Below are 19,701 nucleotides of genomic sequence, written 5' to 3' on the forward strand. Positions count from 1 at the left end.
AATTCTAAGTAGTTCCCTCTCAGGCACACATAGACTGCCGAGCTTGTGTTTCAGATCTGGGTTAGCACTCACACTACTCACAACGAAATGGCTCTACATGGTTAAAAAACTGGCCCATCCCTTTGGCAGAAAAGTTTCAAGTACTTAATTTATAAAAAAATCCTACTGAATGTGAAGATGATTCCTACTAGATAAAAAGTCTTCTCTGATCCCACAGAATAAGTTAGAATCCCTGTATGTTGCCCTCAGAGCATTTATCTCAATAGAAAGCTGCCTGCCTATTTCCTCATAGGTGGAAAATCTGGATCTCCGAGCCAGGAGTCAGAAAGTTTGGACAACATGGAGTGTTTTCCCACCTTCCCTCAAGGGGCTATGATGGCATACATCTATGAGGCATCAATGATGAAAAGCCCTAGGTTGTTTCCTCAAGTTAATGCCAAGTTGCTTATGATGAGTGGACATTCCTCCATGGTCTGGCAATCTGTTGGCTCTAGCTTTCCATTTTGTGTGTTATGGTTTTTGTTACCACTGATGTTTTGGAGGGAAGCTTGGCCAAGTGGGGCAGATGCCAGCCTGAAGTCACTCTGAAGTGACTCCTGAGAAAGTGACTGAAGCCAGAGGCTGGCCAGAATTCAAGTCACTCACCTTGCTGGGTCTGTTTTCCTCCCATGTCTAATGGGTATTTGAACTCTATGATTTCCGTGTCCCCTCTGCCCTGGTATCATGTGGTTCTACATGTGGTTCTATCATCTTGTGGTTCTACATTGAAATTGTGTTTTAATATTGTAGACATAGGGGTATGTGGGTGGCTCAGTTGGTTGAGAGTCTGACTCTAGATTTCAGCTCAGGTCATGACCCCAGGGTCATGGAATTGAGCCCTATATCAGACTCTGCACTGAGCATGGAGCCTGCTTGGATTTTCCTCTCTCTCCTTCTGCCCCTCTCCCCGACTTGCACTCTTTCTCTCTCAAAAAAAAATATATATATATTAAAAAAATATTGTAGACATAATATTTGGGTTTTTTCCTACCTAAAACCAAGTGTTTTCCTGAACCAGCTGTTTATTTTATTTTGACTAAGATTTCTCAAAAAAAATCTAAAACTATAATTCCATCCAGAGTCCAAAAATAGTACTTACAGACCTACATCTCTCTTTTCTCATGATAGTATGAATTTATATGATGTCATTTCAAATAAGAAATAAAAGCTACAAAGAGGAGGACACAAATAACATTTGTGGGATATGGAGTAATCCATTTAGGGATATGGAGTAATCCATATCCATAAATCAGTAAAAAGTTTGGACAAAAAAAAAGAGGAAATCATTTGGAAAAGATTTTCCTGAAATTGCATAATCTCCTTTTCTCTCAAAAATATGTTAATTTCCCTGTTAGACCATAAAAGGGTATAATTATTATAACCTCTATCAGGATACTTAGCTACTTGAGGACAAATGCATTTGGTATGAGATTTTCAACTTACAAATGTAACCAGTAGAGTTGCCTTTTCATCCTCCAAATTTACATGCAACAGATAGTCCCCCAGTATGTGGTTATAAACATTCTTTCTTATAGATAATCACAATTTCCCCCCAGCAATGATGCCATTGCCACTGAAAACCTAATGATGTCACAAAAAAGACTGTGGCTTGGATGCAACCATCAGCCATCAAAACCTGCAGATTCTATATATTTTCCTCTGGAATGGACCAGATCAGGAGATGAGTAGACCAAACCAGTAGCACAAGAAGGTCTTCCACAAAGCCTTACCCCTGATCCCCCTTGTTCCCTCAGGATATCAGCTCTATTCCATTAAGGGAAGGAGAGTGAAGAACTCAAAGAGAATGGGAGAATAAGAAAACTCCTCCCAGTTATTCAGCGCTTCCCCATTGCCTCCAGGATAATGTGTGAGTTCTTCATCTAGACACTTGAGTTCCCACTTTCTGTGCCCAACGGGATATTGCAGCCTTAACATAGCACAGGGAAGAGTAAGCAGATGGGATCGGGAAGGCAACGGGGAGCAGACCCCTCAGGACCTTGGCTTTGACTCTGAATGAGGTGGGAGCCATTATAGGTTCTGATCAGCATGACAAGTTCTGTCTCGTTTTATTTTTCCTCATTTTTCTCAAATACACACTACATTTCCAGCACAGATCCATTCATCCTGAGTGCCCTTTCCTAGCATCCCTGCCCAAGCAATCTCACTCCACCTTCAGTGCCCAGCTCCAAGACCTCTCCTACATAAAGCTACCTTCATTCCTCCAGCAAGATGTGACTCTGTCTTGATCTAATCTTACAAATGCCCGAAGTACTTGGCTTAGACCAAAGTTTGTATTTTCTGCTTTGTACTATTAGGAGTTAGATGACCAAAAGTTAGATATGTCTTGCTTTAAGCTCAGCCAGATTGCAAACCCCTCATGCATGGATAACCTTTTGTACAATAAAACAGTGCTATTACTTCGACTGTGGGAGAAGCCAGGTGCCCTCACACGCTCGTCAACCAGGTTTCTAGGCCCTCGGCTATATGACAGCCAGCCAACTGCCAAGAGTTGTGCCGATAGGTCCAAGATCAAGTTCATCCACATTTCTGAAAACATGAGTGGGATATTCATGTTCAAAAAAGTTAAGACTGAATTATCCTCTGACTGCTTTTTTCCAGCTAAACTCCTTTGACATAAACATCTATTGTTACTTTTCAGATGGAATCCTGCAGGGTTCCTTGTCTCCACCACTCATTTTGGGACTTGTATTGCACTGTCACCCTTGCTACCTTTATGTGTCCCATTTTTTTTTACTTCTTCCCACTCAAATGTAAGCTCTTTGGGAATAGAGGCCTCACAGAGTTATTTGTGGACCCACCTGTCTGTCCCCTTACTGATAGGCTGTTGCTCAAAAACTATTTGCAGATGGAGGATTTGCATGGCTCTGCCAGCCTTCTAATGCAAATAAAGTACAAAAAGCAGGAGACCAAAGGTAAACTTCTGCCTCTGTTACAACAGGATTTTGTGCCGCTTTATCAAAACTTTGAGAACTTTTACACACGGAACCTGTACATGAGAATCAGAGACAACTGGAACCGGCCCATCTGCAGCGCCCCATCGGCTCTGTTCGACGTGATGGAGAGGGTGTCAGATGACTACAACTGGACATTTCGGTGAGACAGCCTTCTGGAGGGGCTTAGTTGAAGGAATTACTTTCCAGGAAATCCTGGCGGGGGCCCCAGATTACAGATCTGATAAAAGCCAAATCATGGAAGCCACTGGTCTTCCATCATGGAGCCCTTTGCAAGCCCTCATAATGCCATTGGGGCAGTCATGGTAATTCAGTTGCCAAGGTTGCTGTTTTATATTACAATTAAAGTAAAGCCTGTGTCAGAAGGCGCAGGACACACAGAACCAGCCAGGAAGAGCCTCTTCAGCTTTATTGACAGATTATACCCCACCCCTACTTCTTGCTGAAGGAGACAGTGATGACCACGGCTCTTTCTCACTTAGAAAGTTCTTGCCGGAATGTAAACAAGAGCATAGGTGTCACAGAAGCAAGTGCTCAAGGAAAATCAGGGCCGAGTAATATTCCATGACTTGGGATACCTTTTTCCAATGCTTTGCCCAGCTTCAATATGGGGTTACTGTCCTCGAAGGGTGGACCCCTTTGTGTCGACAGCAGTGCATGTCAGAAAGGAAAAAGAAAATATATGATTTGGCCCAGACCCAAGATCTCCTTGTAAAAGTCTTTTATGGAACACTAGATGATGTTAAATGAGAATGACCTTTGTGCTCTTCTCTCTGCAGGTTTACTGGAAGAATCATTAAAGATGTGATCAACATGGGCTCATATAACTTCCTTGGCCTGGCTGCCAGTTATGATGAATCTATGAAGACAGTAAAGGATGTTTTAGAGCAATATGGCTTAGGTGTGGCCAGCACCAGACATGAAATGGGTATGTATGTTCACTGTTTTGAAAGTTTGTCCAGTTGGGTCTCAGATTCCTTGTGGTAACTTCTTGAACTTGAATCATACCTAGATTGTGTACCTCAAAAAGCTGTTATAAAATGCAAAAAGAAAAAAGTATCTGAAGGCCTTTTTGGAAATTTCAAGCATTATGCTCTTGCCAGACAATTTATTAATTATAGGTTTTAATTCTCCAGAATAAATAAAAATGGATCTTTCCTGACCACATTATCTAAAATAACACTATGGTGCCCCTTCCATCTGGTCCTTTTCTGGGTCTTTTCTCCCACTTTTATTTTTTTTTAAACAGCTTTAGTGAAGTATAATTGATACTTTTTAAAACTATACTTATTTAATGTATACAATTTGATGGGTTTGGATACATAGATACCCTGAAACCATCACCACAACCAAGGTAATAAACATATCCATCACCTCAGAAAGTTTTTTGTGTCCCCACTTCTTATGGTAAGAACATTTAGCATGAGATCCACACTTTCAATAAATTTCTACAGAGCACTATGCAGTATTGTTAATTACAGGCACTATGTTGTACAGCAGATCTCTAGAACTTATTCTTCTTTCATGACTAAAGTTGTATATCCGTTGAACAACTTTTCATTTAGATTTTGCTCTTCCTTCCACTTTTCTTAATGATGTCCATCACTGATCTTGCTTTTGTATTTGGATATTGCCCATCGCTGCTGCTAAAACATAAGCTTTATAAAGGGAGGGACTGAATTGGCCAAGTTGTCTGCCTATTTGTTTCTCTCTTAGCTGAAACATTTTTTCTCTTATTCAAAGGAGTGAAATCTGTGAGAAGGAAACTTGTGGCCCTTTCCACCTCAGGGGGAAAAAGCGATGCAGGCTTGCCCCTCTAGAGTGTCTTGCCATATTTCTGACACATTGTTTTCTTCTATATCATCTCATTTATTCTTCACAAAAGTTCTCTGCTCTAGGAGGTGGCACGGGTGATGTTATTTCATCTTCTAGAGGAGGAAACAGGATCATAGTGACTGAATAATGTGCCCCTAGTGGCTTATTGACTATACTACCTCCCATTCCAGCTCAGCTTCTATAGCAGCAGTTTCCCATCCAGAATAATGTATGCAAGCTTCCCCAGGTCAGTTTCAGGCCAGCCTAAGAATCCAAGGTAAATCTACTAAAAAGGGATTTACCATTAATGGAAAATGAGCCATGTGCCCCTCTTAGATAACCAGTTGACAGAAGGGCATTAAAAACATGTAATTATTCAGACCCATGCAACAAAGAACAATTCAAGTTGAACAAAGTAACCTTTTAATCCATCCATTCAATAAACATTTAGCTAAAGATCCAGAGTTTATAAGTGTTTGCCCAGATTTTTTAAGAAAGGCATCTTATTTATCTTCATTTGAGGCAAGAGGCATAAGCAGAGTATAGAGGAAGTTTCTACGTCAATCACTTAGCAGAACTGGGTCGCCCATCTGGCGGGGGTAGGCAGAGACTGGAAGAATACCCCCAATCCTAAGAGGCATGGAGTCAGTAAGCTTTGGGGATGTTTCCTCTGGTGCTAGTGACACCCAGCACTGGGACTGTTAAAGAACCAGACAGAAAACACATTTGAGACAGAACACTTTCCAATCACAGCCAGCAGAAGCTAACAGGAGGCAGCCTGACAAGGGCAATGGTTTGTGTCCTGTAGGGGGCCAGATACGGAATAGGAGTCCCTGCTTCTGCAGAGTCACCGAGCCCAGAGAAGCCAGTCAGAGATGAAGATCCCAGTTTGGACTGCCTGCAGCCTAAGTTTTTTCTCTCTTTGCTCAGCCTTCGGAATCACTGGGCTTTTACTTGCTTCACTTAGTCTCCAGCTTGAGCTCTGGAAAGAAGATTTTAACAATTTTCAAGGAAACAGTGAGAGAGCAAAATAGAAGCGACCCACACTAATTTTAGGCAAAAGGAAGAACTGATAACGAGGGTGGATATGAGCAGTCAAAAAATAAATAAATAAACAGGGTACCTTTGAAAGTATTCTGCAACATAAACAGTAACCTTAGCATAACACACAAGAATGTAGTAGTGTAATGTTGAATACCATTTATTTCAAGAAATGCAAATAACTTTTGAACAACATAGGCTATCTAGTCTTAAGAGAATGGTCAACAGTACCAGTGGATTATCAATGAAAATTTGGGACCAAAGAGGCTTACCAATTTAGTAACCAAAAATACTTCTTAAGGAACCCAAAGTAAAAGTTTAGGAACATTTAATCACTTAAGAGTACTTCCCCAGAGCTTTTAAAAATAGTTTCCAGTGTTCAAGTGGGAAAGCACACAGAATCATATTACAAAATAGAAAACTAAACAAAAACGAAATCAAGAGGAAGTATTTGAAGCATTGTGGAAGGATAGAAGACCACACATGGTATTTTGGCCAAAAATATGTTAAGAAGACCGTATTTGCCCAATGAAAGCAAACGACTGAGATTTGGCCAAAAACCCAAACTCAACTATGTGCTGTAATAAAAACAAACACACGTAAGTTAAAGTTCTTCCAGGGTCACCTGGGTGGCTCAGTTGGTTAAGCATCTGACTTCGGCTCAGGTCATGATCTTGCGGCTTGTGAGTTCAGGCCCCACGTCAGGCTCTGTGCTGATAGCTCAGAGCCTGGAGCCTGCTTTGGATTCTGTGTCTCCTCCTCTCTCTGCCCCTCCCATGCTCATGCTCTGTCTCTCTGTTCTCAATAATAAATAAATGTTAAAAAAATAATAATAAAAAAGTTCTTCCAAAGGATGAAAAGTAGATAGATCTCAGCCAGACACTTGCCTCTCACCTGCCTGCTGCACCCACCACCAATGCACTCAGAGCCCAAGAGGGAGGTCCAGTCAGTAAAAAGGGCAACAAAGAGAGAGCCCAGGAGTAAGGTTGTTTGCCCGATCTGCACCTGCAAATATTAGAACTGAGCCCAAAATACACCGAGCTGCAAGTAACGATAAGTAATGAAACATTTCCAGACTCATATGTACACAATTGCAAATGCTGTTTTTAAGAGGTGAAATGACGTGCTGCTGTTTAGTGTCATGTACAATGAAACAATCGTGGCATGCAGAATTACGGGAGTCTTTGACTGTCTTGTGGTCAATTTAACCTTCCATCTAGGCTGATGAGGGGAAGGGTGCATTTTTTAAATATCCTAAATAGGAAGCAGAGTGACATGGCAAGTTGGAGTCACAATCAAGCATTCAAAATGCCAGACACATTTTTAATTCTTCTCTTCTATATTCATGGGTGGGGTTTTTTTGTTTGTTTGTTGTTCATTTTTTGTTTTTTGTTTTGGTTGGAATTCTCCTTGATTGGGGCAGTCTACTTCAAACTGTGTGCCAGATACCATATCTTTGGTAATTACAGCCTAGTTATTCCCAAGAATTTTATTAACATGTCATGAAAGATTAGAAATTTTTTATTTTGGTGTGTTATTGCAAACTCTAAACTGAACCGCTTCTCAAAAGTTGAAGATACTGCTGCTCAATATCCTTTTTTTAAGGTGGTTTGCCTCCAGATTTTTAGCTGGAAAGTCACCTGAATAACTGTTTACATTTAGATTTTCAGTACTGGGATTGAAAATTGTGTACAAATTGTTCATGATGTCTGAGGATTAACATCAACCAATGATCAATAATATCTCCCTTATGCAAGGTATCCCCACATTTGATCTTTGAATTTCTTTATCTGAAAGAACTATTTAATTTTTCTGTATGTGGAAGATGTTTGTCTGCCTGTATTGGTTCGACAATGAAAATGTAATGCAGCAGCCCCTGGGGGAAAGTAATTATATAATTGCTCATTCTTCTTTCATATGAATTAAGCTGAAGAGTAAAGAAGAAGCTAAACTTTAAAAAATAGACAAACAACGTAACGTGTGGCGCAAATGGAAACAAAAAGGAAAGCAGAAGATTAGCTTAAAGTTATTAGCCATTAAACACAATAAGAGACTCACCTTATAAAAATGATGTGGAGAGCCCATAATGAAGACAGATGCAACTCCTAAGTCCTCTATGAATCAAGTAACACTATTTTTCTGTACACCTGGAAATTAAAATAATGAACTATGGGAGGCTTTGAAAGTCATGTGGGTCAATTTAACATTCCACAGGCTTATTAGAAACAAAAGAAAGAAAAATAAAATAGTGATAGGAGACCACAAAGTACCTCCCAGTCCTTGAAAAGTAAAGGAGGAAGGAAGGGAGGGAGGAAGAGAGAGAAGGAGGGAGGGAGGGAGGGAGGGAGAAGAAAGGAAGGCAGGGGGAAAGGAAGGAAGATATAAAACATAAAGGGCACTAACAATTTAACTATTGAGCTTCATTTAATATTTATATATTGAATTATGAGCCCTAAAACATATTACCAGCATAATTCATCTTTCTAAATAGTTACTGAATTTTCACAAAAAAATTTACTATATTTTATGCAACAAAGAAAACCTCTTTAAATTCCAAAACATAGAATCTACAGGGGTCACATTCTTGGATCACAGTGAAATAAAGCTAAAAATAAATAACAAAATTAGAAACAATTCCTTGTTTTAAAACCTCTGGAAGACTTTAAAGCCCTTTCCTAAAAGGTTCTTGAATCAAAAGGGAAATGAACTTACATTTACATTGCTTTAAACATGCAACTAACAACTATGAGAACACCATAGGGTCCAGCTTTTTCTTTAAGAAGAAAGATTGAAGCTAGTAAAATAAGCTATTCATGCAGTAAGGAATAAAAGGAAAACAGAAGTATTGAATTATTAAAAATAAAAACAGAAACTTACAAATTAGAGAAGGACAGTTTCTATTGGACTAAGGCATCTGTATTTTAATAAGTCACTAGAAGTGATTTTGATGAGCAGCAACCAGAGTTGATGACCACTGAACAAAATCTGACAAACAAGCATTTAATAAAAGGAAAATTGAAGGCAGTATTACTTAGTAAAAAAAAAAAAAAATGTAAGCAACTGACATTGCAAATCCAACAGTGTATTCAAATAACAAGATGCTAGGATCAAGATGCTAGGATCAAGTCCCCTTCAGGGACTATGAGGATCATTAGCCCAATAATAAAGCAATTCATGATATTGAAAGATCCAAAGGGGCCCCTGGATGACTCAGTTGGTTAAGCGTCCCTCTTGATTTCAGCTCAAGTCATGATCTTATGGTTTGTGAGTTTGAGCCCTGTGTTGGACTCTGCACTGACAACGTGGAACCCACTTGGGATTCTCTCTCTCCCTCTCTTTTCCTATCTCCTGCTCTCTCTCAAGATAAATAAAATAAACATTTGTTTTAAAAAAGGAAGATCCAAGAAGAAAACACGATTGTCTTGATAGATATCACTAAGCATTTATAATATTCCTTACACAAATTTTAATAGAATAAAAATAGGAGATTCTAGAATGCAATAAAAAAATACTTCAAACAAAGAAACTGTACTACATTTCATGATGAGACACTAGAAGCTTTCACTTTAAAGTCAGAAAAAAGATGAAGATGTGTTTTACCATCTTTAATATTTGGAAGTACTAGACAACATAATATTCATTCACTTTTCATTCTTTAAGTCAATAAATATTTATTGAATGACCATCATGTGAGAGAATAAGAAGTATAGGTATAATAAGAGGTAAATTAACCATTATTGCTAGATGATTTGATTGTTCACCTCTCTGGTTTTCAAGCTGTGATCTGTCAGGAGCAAAGGGGACCTCTGGAGGGGCTCTGTCTTGGGGCCACCACAGAGATAAGAGGGAGCTGAGAAGGAGGGACAGAGTTTTGGTCTACTTTCTTCCATTTTACGTATTTAAATAGCAAAAAATTTATTAGAAATAATAAGTATCTGGGACGGCTGGGTGACACAGTTGGTTAAGCATCCAACTTTGTCTCAGGTCATGATCATGCGCTTTGTGAGTTCGAGCCCCATGTCGGGCTCTGTGCTGACAGCTCAGAGCCTTTAGCCTACTTCAGATTCTGTGTCTCCCTCTCTCTCTGTCCCTACCCTGCTCATGCTGTCTCTCTCTGAAAAATAAATAAACAATTAAAAAATTTTTAATAACAAAATAAAATTCATAAAGCCAATAATCAATAATCAGTAAGAAGATATATTAGAGAAATTATACTATTCATAAGTATGAACAAAACTAGCAAACACCTAGGGAATGAACTTATGTTCAAAATGTCTAGAAACTTTGAAGAAAACTGTAAAAATTTTGTAAAAAACTTAAAAGAAGACTTGAAAAAATTAGAGATAACATATCCTAGAAGGTAATGACTCAGTGTTATATTTGTTTTTAAATGTTTGTTTGTTTGTTTGTTTATTTATTTAGAAAGAGAGAGGGCATGTCCGTGTGAGCACATGAGCAGGGGAGGGGCAGAGAGAGAGGAAGAGAATCCCAAGTATGCTCCACGCGGTCAGTGCAGAGACCCACCCGGGCCTTGATCTCACAAAGTGTGAGATCATGGCCTGAGCTGAAACCAAGAGTCAGACGCTCAACTGACTGAGCCACCCAGGAACCCCTCAGTGTTATACTTCTATATCAGTTCTTCACCAAATGAGTATGTAAACTGAACACATTCCTAATGACATTAATGGACAGGGTGAGGAGGTCAGGAAGTGGAAGTGGAAGTCTAGAGACAGGCACACTTGGCACACTTATTTGTAGACAATAAAAACAACTTTGGGACACCTGGGTGGCTCAGTCCTTTGAGCATCCAACTCTTGATTTTGGCTCAAGTCATGATCCTAGGGTCATGGGATCAAGCCCTGTATCGACTGGGCTCCGTGCTGAGCATGGAGCCTGCTTAAGATTCTCTCTTTTTTGGGGCACCTGGGTGGCTCAGTCGGTTGAATGTCTGACTTCAGCCCAGGTCATGATCCTGCACTTTGTGGGTTTGAGTCCCACGTCGGGCTCTGTGCTGACAGGCTCAGAGCCTAGAGTCTGCTTTGGATTCTGTGTCTCCCTATCTCTCTCTGCCCCTCCCCCAGTCTGTCTCTCTATCTCCAAAATAAATAAACGTTAAAAAAAAAAATTCTCTCTTTTTCTCTCCCTTTGCCCCTCTCCCCTGCTCCCATACTCTATCTCAAAAAAAAAAAAATTTAAAAGAATGATTTTTCATATCAGTTGGAAAAGGACCAATTATGTCATAATTAGTGTCATGATAAATGGCTGATCATATAAGGAAATAAGTTAGATTCCTACTTCATGTATTATATCTAAGTAAATTACACTTGTGTAAATTGCAAATGCATTTGAGATTGAAATATAAAAAATAAGAATGACCACCACCACCAGAAATAACTACATAAATAAAATCAAAACTGAATGAGTAAGTGAGGTGATGAATAAATGAACAAATGAACACAGGAAAAGGACTCCAACAATTCAAATACAAAATGTACTTTTCTGCTTTCCTTGGTAAGGGCCCTGCTAGGACTATCAGGCTGTAGCTCCTCTGATATGTGCAATGCCTCTGTCTTAGTCCAATCAAGCTGCTATAACAAAATATCACAGACTATGTGACTCATAAACAATAAAGTTCATTGCTCACCATTCTAGAGACTGCCAGCATGGTCAAGTGAGGGCACTCTTCCATGTTGCAAACTTTTGGTTATATCCTCACGTAGTGGAAGGGATGAGCCAATTGTCTGGGACCTCTTTTATAAGAACACCGATCCTATTTATGAGGGCTTCATCTTTCTGACCTAATCACTTCCCAAAGGCCTCACCTATTATCACCATCACTTTGGGCATTAGGTTTCCAATATAAATTTGGGGGAGACACAAACATTCAGACCATAGCAGCCTCTTCCATAGCTTGTCACTTGATCATATTTCAGTTCTACCCATAATAACCTCCAGCAGAATTCATCTCACCTAATTCACCTTACCCAGAAGAATGTCCTCTTAGAGGGAGGGATCCACTTTAAATGACTCCCAGACTGACACCATGCAACACAGGCCACCCATGTCCATGGAAAACAGGTACTTTTCCCTGTTAGAGGAAAGGAAGCTTGTTCCCAGCCCAACCTCTAGGCACAACTACTTGCCCTTCAGATTTGTCAAGCCTGATTCAGATAGTTGTCTACTGTGTTCTCATGCTCAGGAGAACCGGAGAAGGCACTCCCAGAAATCTTAAGAGAGAAGAGCCAACGAAATGAAGCATTTAAACTCCTGTACGTAAAAGTCATGTCCACAAAGTTAAAAGTCAAACAACAAAATTAGAAGAAGTGGGCCAAGATTTTGACAACGTGCAAAAGAGCAAAACTTTACAGTCAGGATAGCGTGATGTTTCTCCATCTTTTGTTCTTTATCACTGCTTCCCGTGGTATTTTAACATTGCATATATAATAACCACCTGTTTAATGAGGTCATGGATATCTGTACCTTATACACAGAGTAAGTTATCTGCCCTCCCTCCAAGAACAGGTGGTCACTGTCGGGAGTAACAACATCCCTGCTGAGAATGCATAGGGTAGTAATTACCTTTCAAGAGAAATAGATGGTGACTAGAAGGGGGCACAAAGGGACTTCTTAGGTGCTGTCTGTATTGTTTTTTTTTTTTATCTTGATGCAGTTAATACGTGTGTTCACTTTTTGAAACTTCATAGGGTTCTATAATTACAATTTGTTTCCTTTTCTTTTTTTTAAGTTTATTTCTTTTGAGAGTGAGAGAGAGACAGTGTATGCGTGAACAGGGGAGGGGCAGAGAGAGAGGGAAAGAGAATCCCAAGCAGGCTCCATGCTGTCAGCACCCAGCCCAATGTGGGGCTCGAACTCACAAACCATGAGATCATCACCTGAGCTGAAATCTAGAGTTGGTTGCTTAACAGGCTGCACCACCCAGGCGCCCCAATTTGTTTCCTTTTCTATATGTATGTTATAGTGTATGTATAATGTATATGTTTAGTGTTTGTACAGTGTAATGAAAATCTTACTTTAAGAAGTAGATCCAGTACACAAATAGGCCATTAAAAGCAAGCAAGCAAGCAAGCAAGCAAGAAAGAGAAAGAAAGAAAGAAAGGTAAATGGCCAATGAACCTGTGGAAATACTCTGCCCCAATAATCAAAGAATGTTTAAGACATGGAGTTCCCATTTTTTGCCTGATTGGCAAAAGTTAAAAAAAAAATCCCATAGTTTCAAAGGAGTAAAGGGCACTCTTATAAACTGTTGACAGAGTATATTGGAAGGCAATTTGAAAATGTATCAATAGAAAGCCATGTAACTCAGCAATTTCATTTTGAGAAATTTTGCCTTAAAATTTTTGAATGAGTGCTCAAAGATGTATGATCAAGAATAATCAGTGCAATATGTTGAATAATAGTAAAAACTGGGAAAAATAAGCGAATTTCCAACAATAGAAAATTGATTAAATATACTTGGTAGGTCTGGTTAACATAATGTTATTTAAGCATGTAAATATTATAAATGTAATTTCTTAGCACCATGATTGAGAGCAGAGGCTCTGGGTTTAGTTTGCTTCGGTTCAAATTCTAGTTTTCCCCTTTGACTTGCTAGGGCTTGAGATAAACTCTGTGCCTTCCTGGCCTTCAGTTTTCTCCTCTGTAAAATGGAAAATAGATTGTTAAGAGAATTAAACAAGTTTTATAACAGTATGTATATCATGAGTACATTTTTAAAAATATATTTTACTTGAATATTTGCATGATACAGATGGTTATACTGTATTTTGTATTTAATTTCTGATTCTTCCACAATGATCTCATATTTCTCAGGTCAGTTATTTCCTTAAAAGTCAACAAGAGTCTAAAATGAAGGCACAGACTTATGAAAATAATTCTGACACTTCCAAGACATGCCCACTAAATCAGACCAAATTTTCCGGTCTACTGAAAGGACCCCGCCCCAGGCTATGTGGATTCTTGAGCTTAAACCGCTGGCTCTCAAACTTCAGCTCACATCAGAATTACCTGCAGGGCTTGGAAAAACACAGGTTGTTGGCCCCACCTACAGTTTCTGGTTCAGCTGGGCTGGAATAGAACCCAAGATCTCACATTTCTAATGACTTCCCAGGTGATGTTGATGCTACTGCTCTAGGGACTAAACTTTGGGAACCACTGGAAACTATGTTGCATGGCCACCTTTCTTGACCAAATTAGTCAAACATTTTCCAAAAAGGCAATGGTGTTTTACTTTATGTGGAGTGAATACCGCATATGCCTGGGAGTGGAGGAGTATAAATAAAAACTGTAAAGTAGGTAAGAGGCAAGCCAGAAAATCAGAGAAGCAAGTTGATGTCTGAGTGCATCCTGCCACACATTGCTGGTCTAAATGTCCAAATCCAGGAAACGTTAAATTCAGGCAAAGGAAAGAGAAACTTTTGTTTCCTTTCTTCCCCCCTCCCCCACTTTTATCCTATAAGGGTATTTCGTTTCTCTCTCTTTCTTTTCCTGGGTAAGAGCAAATGTGTAGTAACAGTATATGATTTGAATACATACCCTCTATAAGCCCTTTGTGCTGCTGGCAACTGTTGGTCAGAAGTTCACTTCTAAGAAAACACACTCATGGAATTGTGGCAAGACTAACTCTGCTTCAAGCAAAGCTCATCTCTACTTAGAGACTTCTCTTCCTTTGAAAAGGAAAGCCTTGTGCTTGATTCAGCTCATCAGGGAAACCTGAATAGTAAACATACCTCAAAACTGCCTAGTGCAGACTATTCACTCAAGTCATAATTGGAATTTTAAGAAGTAGCCTTCAAACAGCTTCATCTTAAAAACATCAGAAGGGACATATTAAGTTAGGAAACGATGCGACTGGATAGAACAGGAAATTATTTTCCATGTTCAAGCTTCGGATGTGATATTTATGTTAGTTGTAATGTACCAATTTGCTGAAATTTCTATTTCTCAGTTTGAGAACATGATCCTAAATCATTCGATAATTTTTCTCCCTCTTTATCTTCCTGGAAAATTGTTTGCTATCATTTCATTCAAATTATCATGGCTCTTTCTGTGTTTCTTTCTCAAATATTTGTGTCTAGATCCAGGAAACATATAGTCTCACCAGCCTGAACTATTGAAATAGGGGCCAGCCTGAATCTGCAAAATGTCTGAATTAAAGCAATTTCAAATAAATATCATCTTATGGCCTTAAAGTTCCTATGAGATTGAGCAGTTTCTAAGAAATTGCTACTAAGTAGAGATCTTGTTTTCTTTTTTAAAAAAAGCAATTTTAATTAATATCATTTTATGCAAATCAATGCTATAAACATGCTTTAAAGCAGTGGATTTGATTAAATAAGCTATAAACATCCCCACATCAATTAGCTGTACCTTCTTAATTTACACAGCAAAACCCTTCTTCATAAACAGTGCCAGCTCCTCTCCGACCAAATTATTGTAAATTCTGATTAATGAGATTTCATTGTGTTTCTCTTAAGCCTCTTTATTTTTCTTTAAGAGTATTTTTAACGGGAGACAGACTCTCAGGGGAATTGTTTGGGAGTAGGAAAATGAAAGGGTATCTCAGTTTCTGAAAGCCTTTTGGTAATTTCCAGATACCTCTTATAGTTCTGACAAGGTAATTGCCCCTCTCTTGACAATGACAGAAATTACAGCACAGCCAAATTGCAACGAGCAGAGATATTTCTGCAAGTGCAGATTTCGCCTTGTAGGTTCAACAGAGCCAAGTGAGCATAACAATTCAACAAGATATCCCAATAATTTTATGTAAGTATAATACTTTCCAGCAAGGCGATGCCTGGGATGAGTGAACAAAGTTGAAACTCGGAATTTCAGAATATATGCGTGTTCCTCCACCCTCTCTCCACCCACACAAATAGGATACAATGCGTTGCTTGAAGCCTAGAGCTTTTTAATAACCTGCCAATCAATGTGTCTGCAGTCAGTGGGCTGAGGAGTCAAGACTGGACACCGGTTCTCCTGGGTTCCACTGAAGAGCTCTTGGCACTACCCCATACTATTCATAGCTGACATCAGAGACCATCTACCTCAAAGGTCACCCAACTATTCCAGCTGCCCCCTGTTTTCGTACTGCCTGCAGGTCACAAACACTTCGTACAATTTTAAGCGGTCAAAAAAAATAAAAATAAGAATAATATTTTGCAACATGTGAAATTATATGGAATTCAAATTTCGGTATCCATCAAAGTTTTATTGGCACACAGCCACAGCCATTCTTTTGTGTACTGTCTATGACCACTTTCACTTTATAATGGCAGAGCTGAATAGTTGTAACAGAGACCGTCTGGCCCACAAAGTCAAAACATTTTCTCTCTGGCCCTCTATAAAATGTTTGCTGTGTAGATGAGCACTCGCCGTCATAGCAGTAGGGAAGAGGAGTCCTCTAGATTTATTAGCAATTGTTCAGATTTCCAAATCTAGTGCACATCAATGTATATCAAAGTTTTGTCTCTTTTATTTCATTTAGACACACAAAAAAAATCCTGTTACATCTAAACACACTAAGGATACAGATTAACTTTCATTGACACCAGCACCTATGTGTATCCTTTATAGTCACTGATATCAACTTGAGGAAGACCAAGGACCTTGTCAATGTCTACTCTTAACTTCCCACATTCAGGTCCCCAGTTCAAGCAAAGTGGCTCAGATGTGGGCTGATAGCCATGGCACAACTGGAACAGCCAGATGAGCCCACTGGCAGGTTGTCATGACAAATGCCAGTCTGCTCCTAGATCAAGTCTAAAGAACAATCTACAAACAGGATATTCTGGACAAAAAGTGACTACAGTCACAATTTGAAAACTAGTCTTCACGTGTGCCACCCAGAAGACATGGGGTGGTGAAACAGGCTTGTTAATAACACCCACACCCTTTACTATTAGTCAGTGTCAGTTTGAAGGCCAGCAGTCTTTATGTTCTGACTAAAGAGTATGAACCAGTCAGTATCAATAAAAATCCAGCAGAAGTATCCAGTCTATAAACATAATATCCATACTTTCTCCTGCATCTAATTTTTATTGATTTGACTGATGGTGCTAAGCCCAGTGTTTGGCACATGAAAATACCATGGAGAGAGCTGGGAAGAGGACACATCCTGCTTGTATTTGTTCTTTTATTCACAAAGCAGGTTTGCAGTATCCCATTGGATAAATAAACCTTCAGGATGAGAATAAATGTCAATATATGCACAACGTAGCAATTTGGAGATCCATTGTCACTAGCCAATTTGCGGCTGTTGTTGACCTTCAGAGACTGAAAAACAGAAACAAAACCAAAGTCAGAGAGAAAAAGAAGTAAAAATTACTGTGGATTTATTTGTACCTTTGGTTAGGACTACAGCTATGCTTTCTTGGGGTTTAAAAAAAAGCCCATATTTACATAATAAAGACAAAATGTTGACTATAATTTCTAGAACCACTCAAGCACTCAGACCACCAACTGCAGCTTGACATGACTCAGGCACCTCCACCCAAATTGGGGTATAGCCTGAATATTTACAAAAAGCAAGCTTGTTACGTTTTTGTGACTGCTTTGTTTCCTCAAGTCTTCCTACATTTTTAGTTCTTCAGTGTGAAGAGCAGGAGGAGGAAAGTAGCACTCTATTAATACAAATAAGCCATACTTCTCAATATTCCTTAATGAACCACATCCCACCCAGACAGCTTTGCTAACTTTGAGAAGCATGGCTTCCTGAAGTAGAAAATGTCTAGCAATCCTGAGACTCTCTCATACCCGTTTATGAAATTTGAGCCAGGAGCACCAAACAGAGAAATTCTATGATAAGGTGGGTTGGGGGTGAGAACTGTTGTTTTCTATAAATGAAGATAAGCTCCTACGTGCAAAACCACTCATAATTCATACCTCAGCTGTGAGACGTCTGGTCATAGAAATTGGTATATTTGAAAATTAGTTTACTATCCACTTGACCACTGGAAATCCAGAAGAAGGCTGGATCTGTAGACCTAATATGGATACCTGCATTTCCTCTCTTCTCCCTCTCCTTAAGCCAGGGGTAATGATAAAGACCTCATAGAGGGCAATTTCTCAGGTTGTTCTTGGACACACCCACTTCTTATTAGTTGGTTGGCTGTTTGATTGCTTACAATACATTCCACATAACCCTAAGGACTTTTGGTGATGCAACTGTTACAGATAAAGCCCTGGGATGGCAGATTTGGGTAAGATGAAGGTGGAGAAAGACATCACAGAGAGTCACCATGAACTTCTACTCATCACTTCTGGGTGACTGGGCCAGGACACAGTTGTCACCCAAGTCTCTGGGAAGGAAAGGCTCATGGGGAAATTTACCAAGTTGGCAATGTTTGGGCACCTTTCACCCTTGCCAGGGACTTCTTCAGGTATGGGTACTTTCAAAGTGGAGCTCACTACTTAGACACCTTGTTGCCCTGGCATCACGTGGCTTCTTGACCTTCTTCCATGTGCAGTCCCCTACTCTGGGCTCAGTTCTGTCCTTATACTCCATCAAAAGTCTGCATGCTACTCAACAAGCACCTAGTGTGTGTTAGTTCTGCACTAGTCTCTATGGTTGCCAAGATGAACATCCTGCACATAGTATTGGCACGCTGAGGGCTCTTTCTGTAGTAGAGAAGATGGCCCCATGGATGTTCTTAGTTCAACTTCATAAGTGTTATAATCATTACATAATGAAGCTTTTGTGATCTCAGAAGAAAATGACCAAGTGTGCCTGGAGAAGTTGAAAACAGCGCCTGAGGGGGCGCCTGGGTAGCTCAGTCGGTTGAGCGTCTGACTTGGGCTCAGATCATGATCTCACAGTCTGTGAGTTTGAGCCCCGCGTTGATCTCTGTGCTGACAGCTCAGAGCCTGGAGCCTGCCTCGGATTCTGTGTCTCCCTCTCTCTCTGCTCCTCCCCTGCTCATGCTCTGTCTCTCTCTGTCTCAAAAATAAATAAACAAATGTAAAAAAAAAAAAATAAGAAAACAGCACCTGAGGAAAGACATCATGTTAGGTGGATGTCAAAAAGTGAGTGGGAGCTGTAAGAAGACCATTCTATGTGGAGGAAAAAAACAGTCCCAACATCAGGGAAGCCTAAAACAGTACTTCTCCCAACCTCTCTGGAAACTTCCAGAAGAGTTAGCCAGAGTCCGTTCCGTTATTTAGCAGAAGAGCTGGGCCAGAACCCAAGGATGTCATGCCCAGGCCAATGGCCTGGTCACTATCTATCATGGGGTCATTCCCTTTGGATGTAGTCTCTGTTAGGTAAAAACAAATACAATGAGTGATTATGTGCCCATGTCACATCTTTAAATCTTAGTATTTCTTTTTTCTCTGTATCTTTGATAATAAAGTTTTAAATAACAATTTAAGTTTTAACTCCCCTCCCCCCAAGCTTGAGTAAAATTAATTCTGCTAGAATACTTGTTTTACTATGGTTTCTAACATTTGGGAGGATAAATGAATTCTGAACTGAGAAGAAAGGCCAGCAGCCATCTGTTGTATGACAGTGTGACCTCTCAGGAAGGGCAAAGATGATACATGAAATGTGCTCTTTCATATTAAATGCAAAATAAAATTTTGAACTCACTAGTCAATGCCTTCTCAAGTTCAACCCTTCACCATTTTAGCACAAGAAGCAAGCTAATTTACCAATTTAAATAAAATTCTGATATCACACTCTGTATAGTAAAACATGTTGACCTTTAGGTTGAAAAAAGCATGTTTATAAGTAATCCTGAATGTGCTAACAATATTCCTCTAACTTAAAGCTGAGTTAAATCTGCTTCTGTGTTCTGTGGTTGCAAATTACGTACCTCCA

General features: G+C 39.5%; 1 protein-coding gene across 1 annotated transcript in view; it reads left to right on the plus strand.

The window, feature by feature from the left end:
• SPTLC3 (serine palmitoyltransferase long chain base subunit 3) overlaps positions 1 to 19,701 on the plus strand; it is a 131,345-nt gene that overhangs the window by 39,418 nt on the left and 72,226 nt on the right. The window contains exons 3-4 of the mRNA XM_007086809.3: positions 2,999 to 3,153; positions 3,791 to 3,939. Of these exons, the coding sequence (XP_007086871.1) occupies positions 2,999 to 3,153; positions 3,791 to 3,939 (304 nt within the window). The remainder of the gene's footprint in view (positions 1 to 2,998; positions 3,154 to 3,790; positions 3,940 to 19,701) is intronic.

This window comes from Panthera tigris, chromosome A3 (assembly GCF_018350195.1).
Source record: "Panthera tigris isolate Pti1 chromosome A3, P.tigris_Pti1_mat1.1, whole genome shotgun sequence".
NCBI lineage: Eukaryota > Metazoa > Chordata > Mammalia > Carnivora > Felidae > Panthera > Panthera tigris.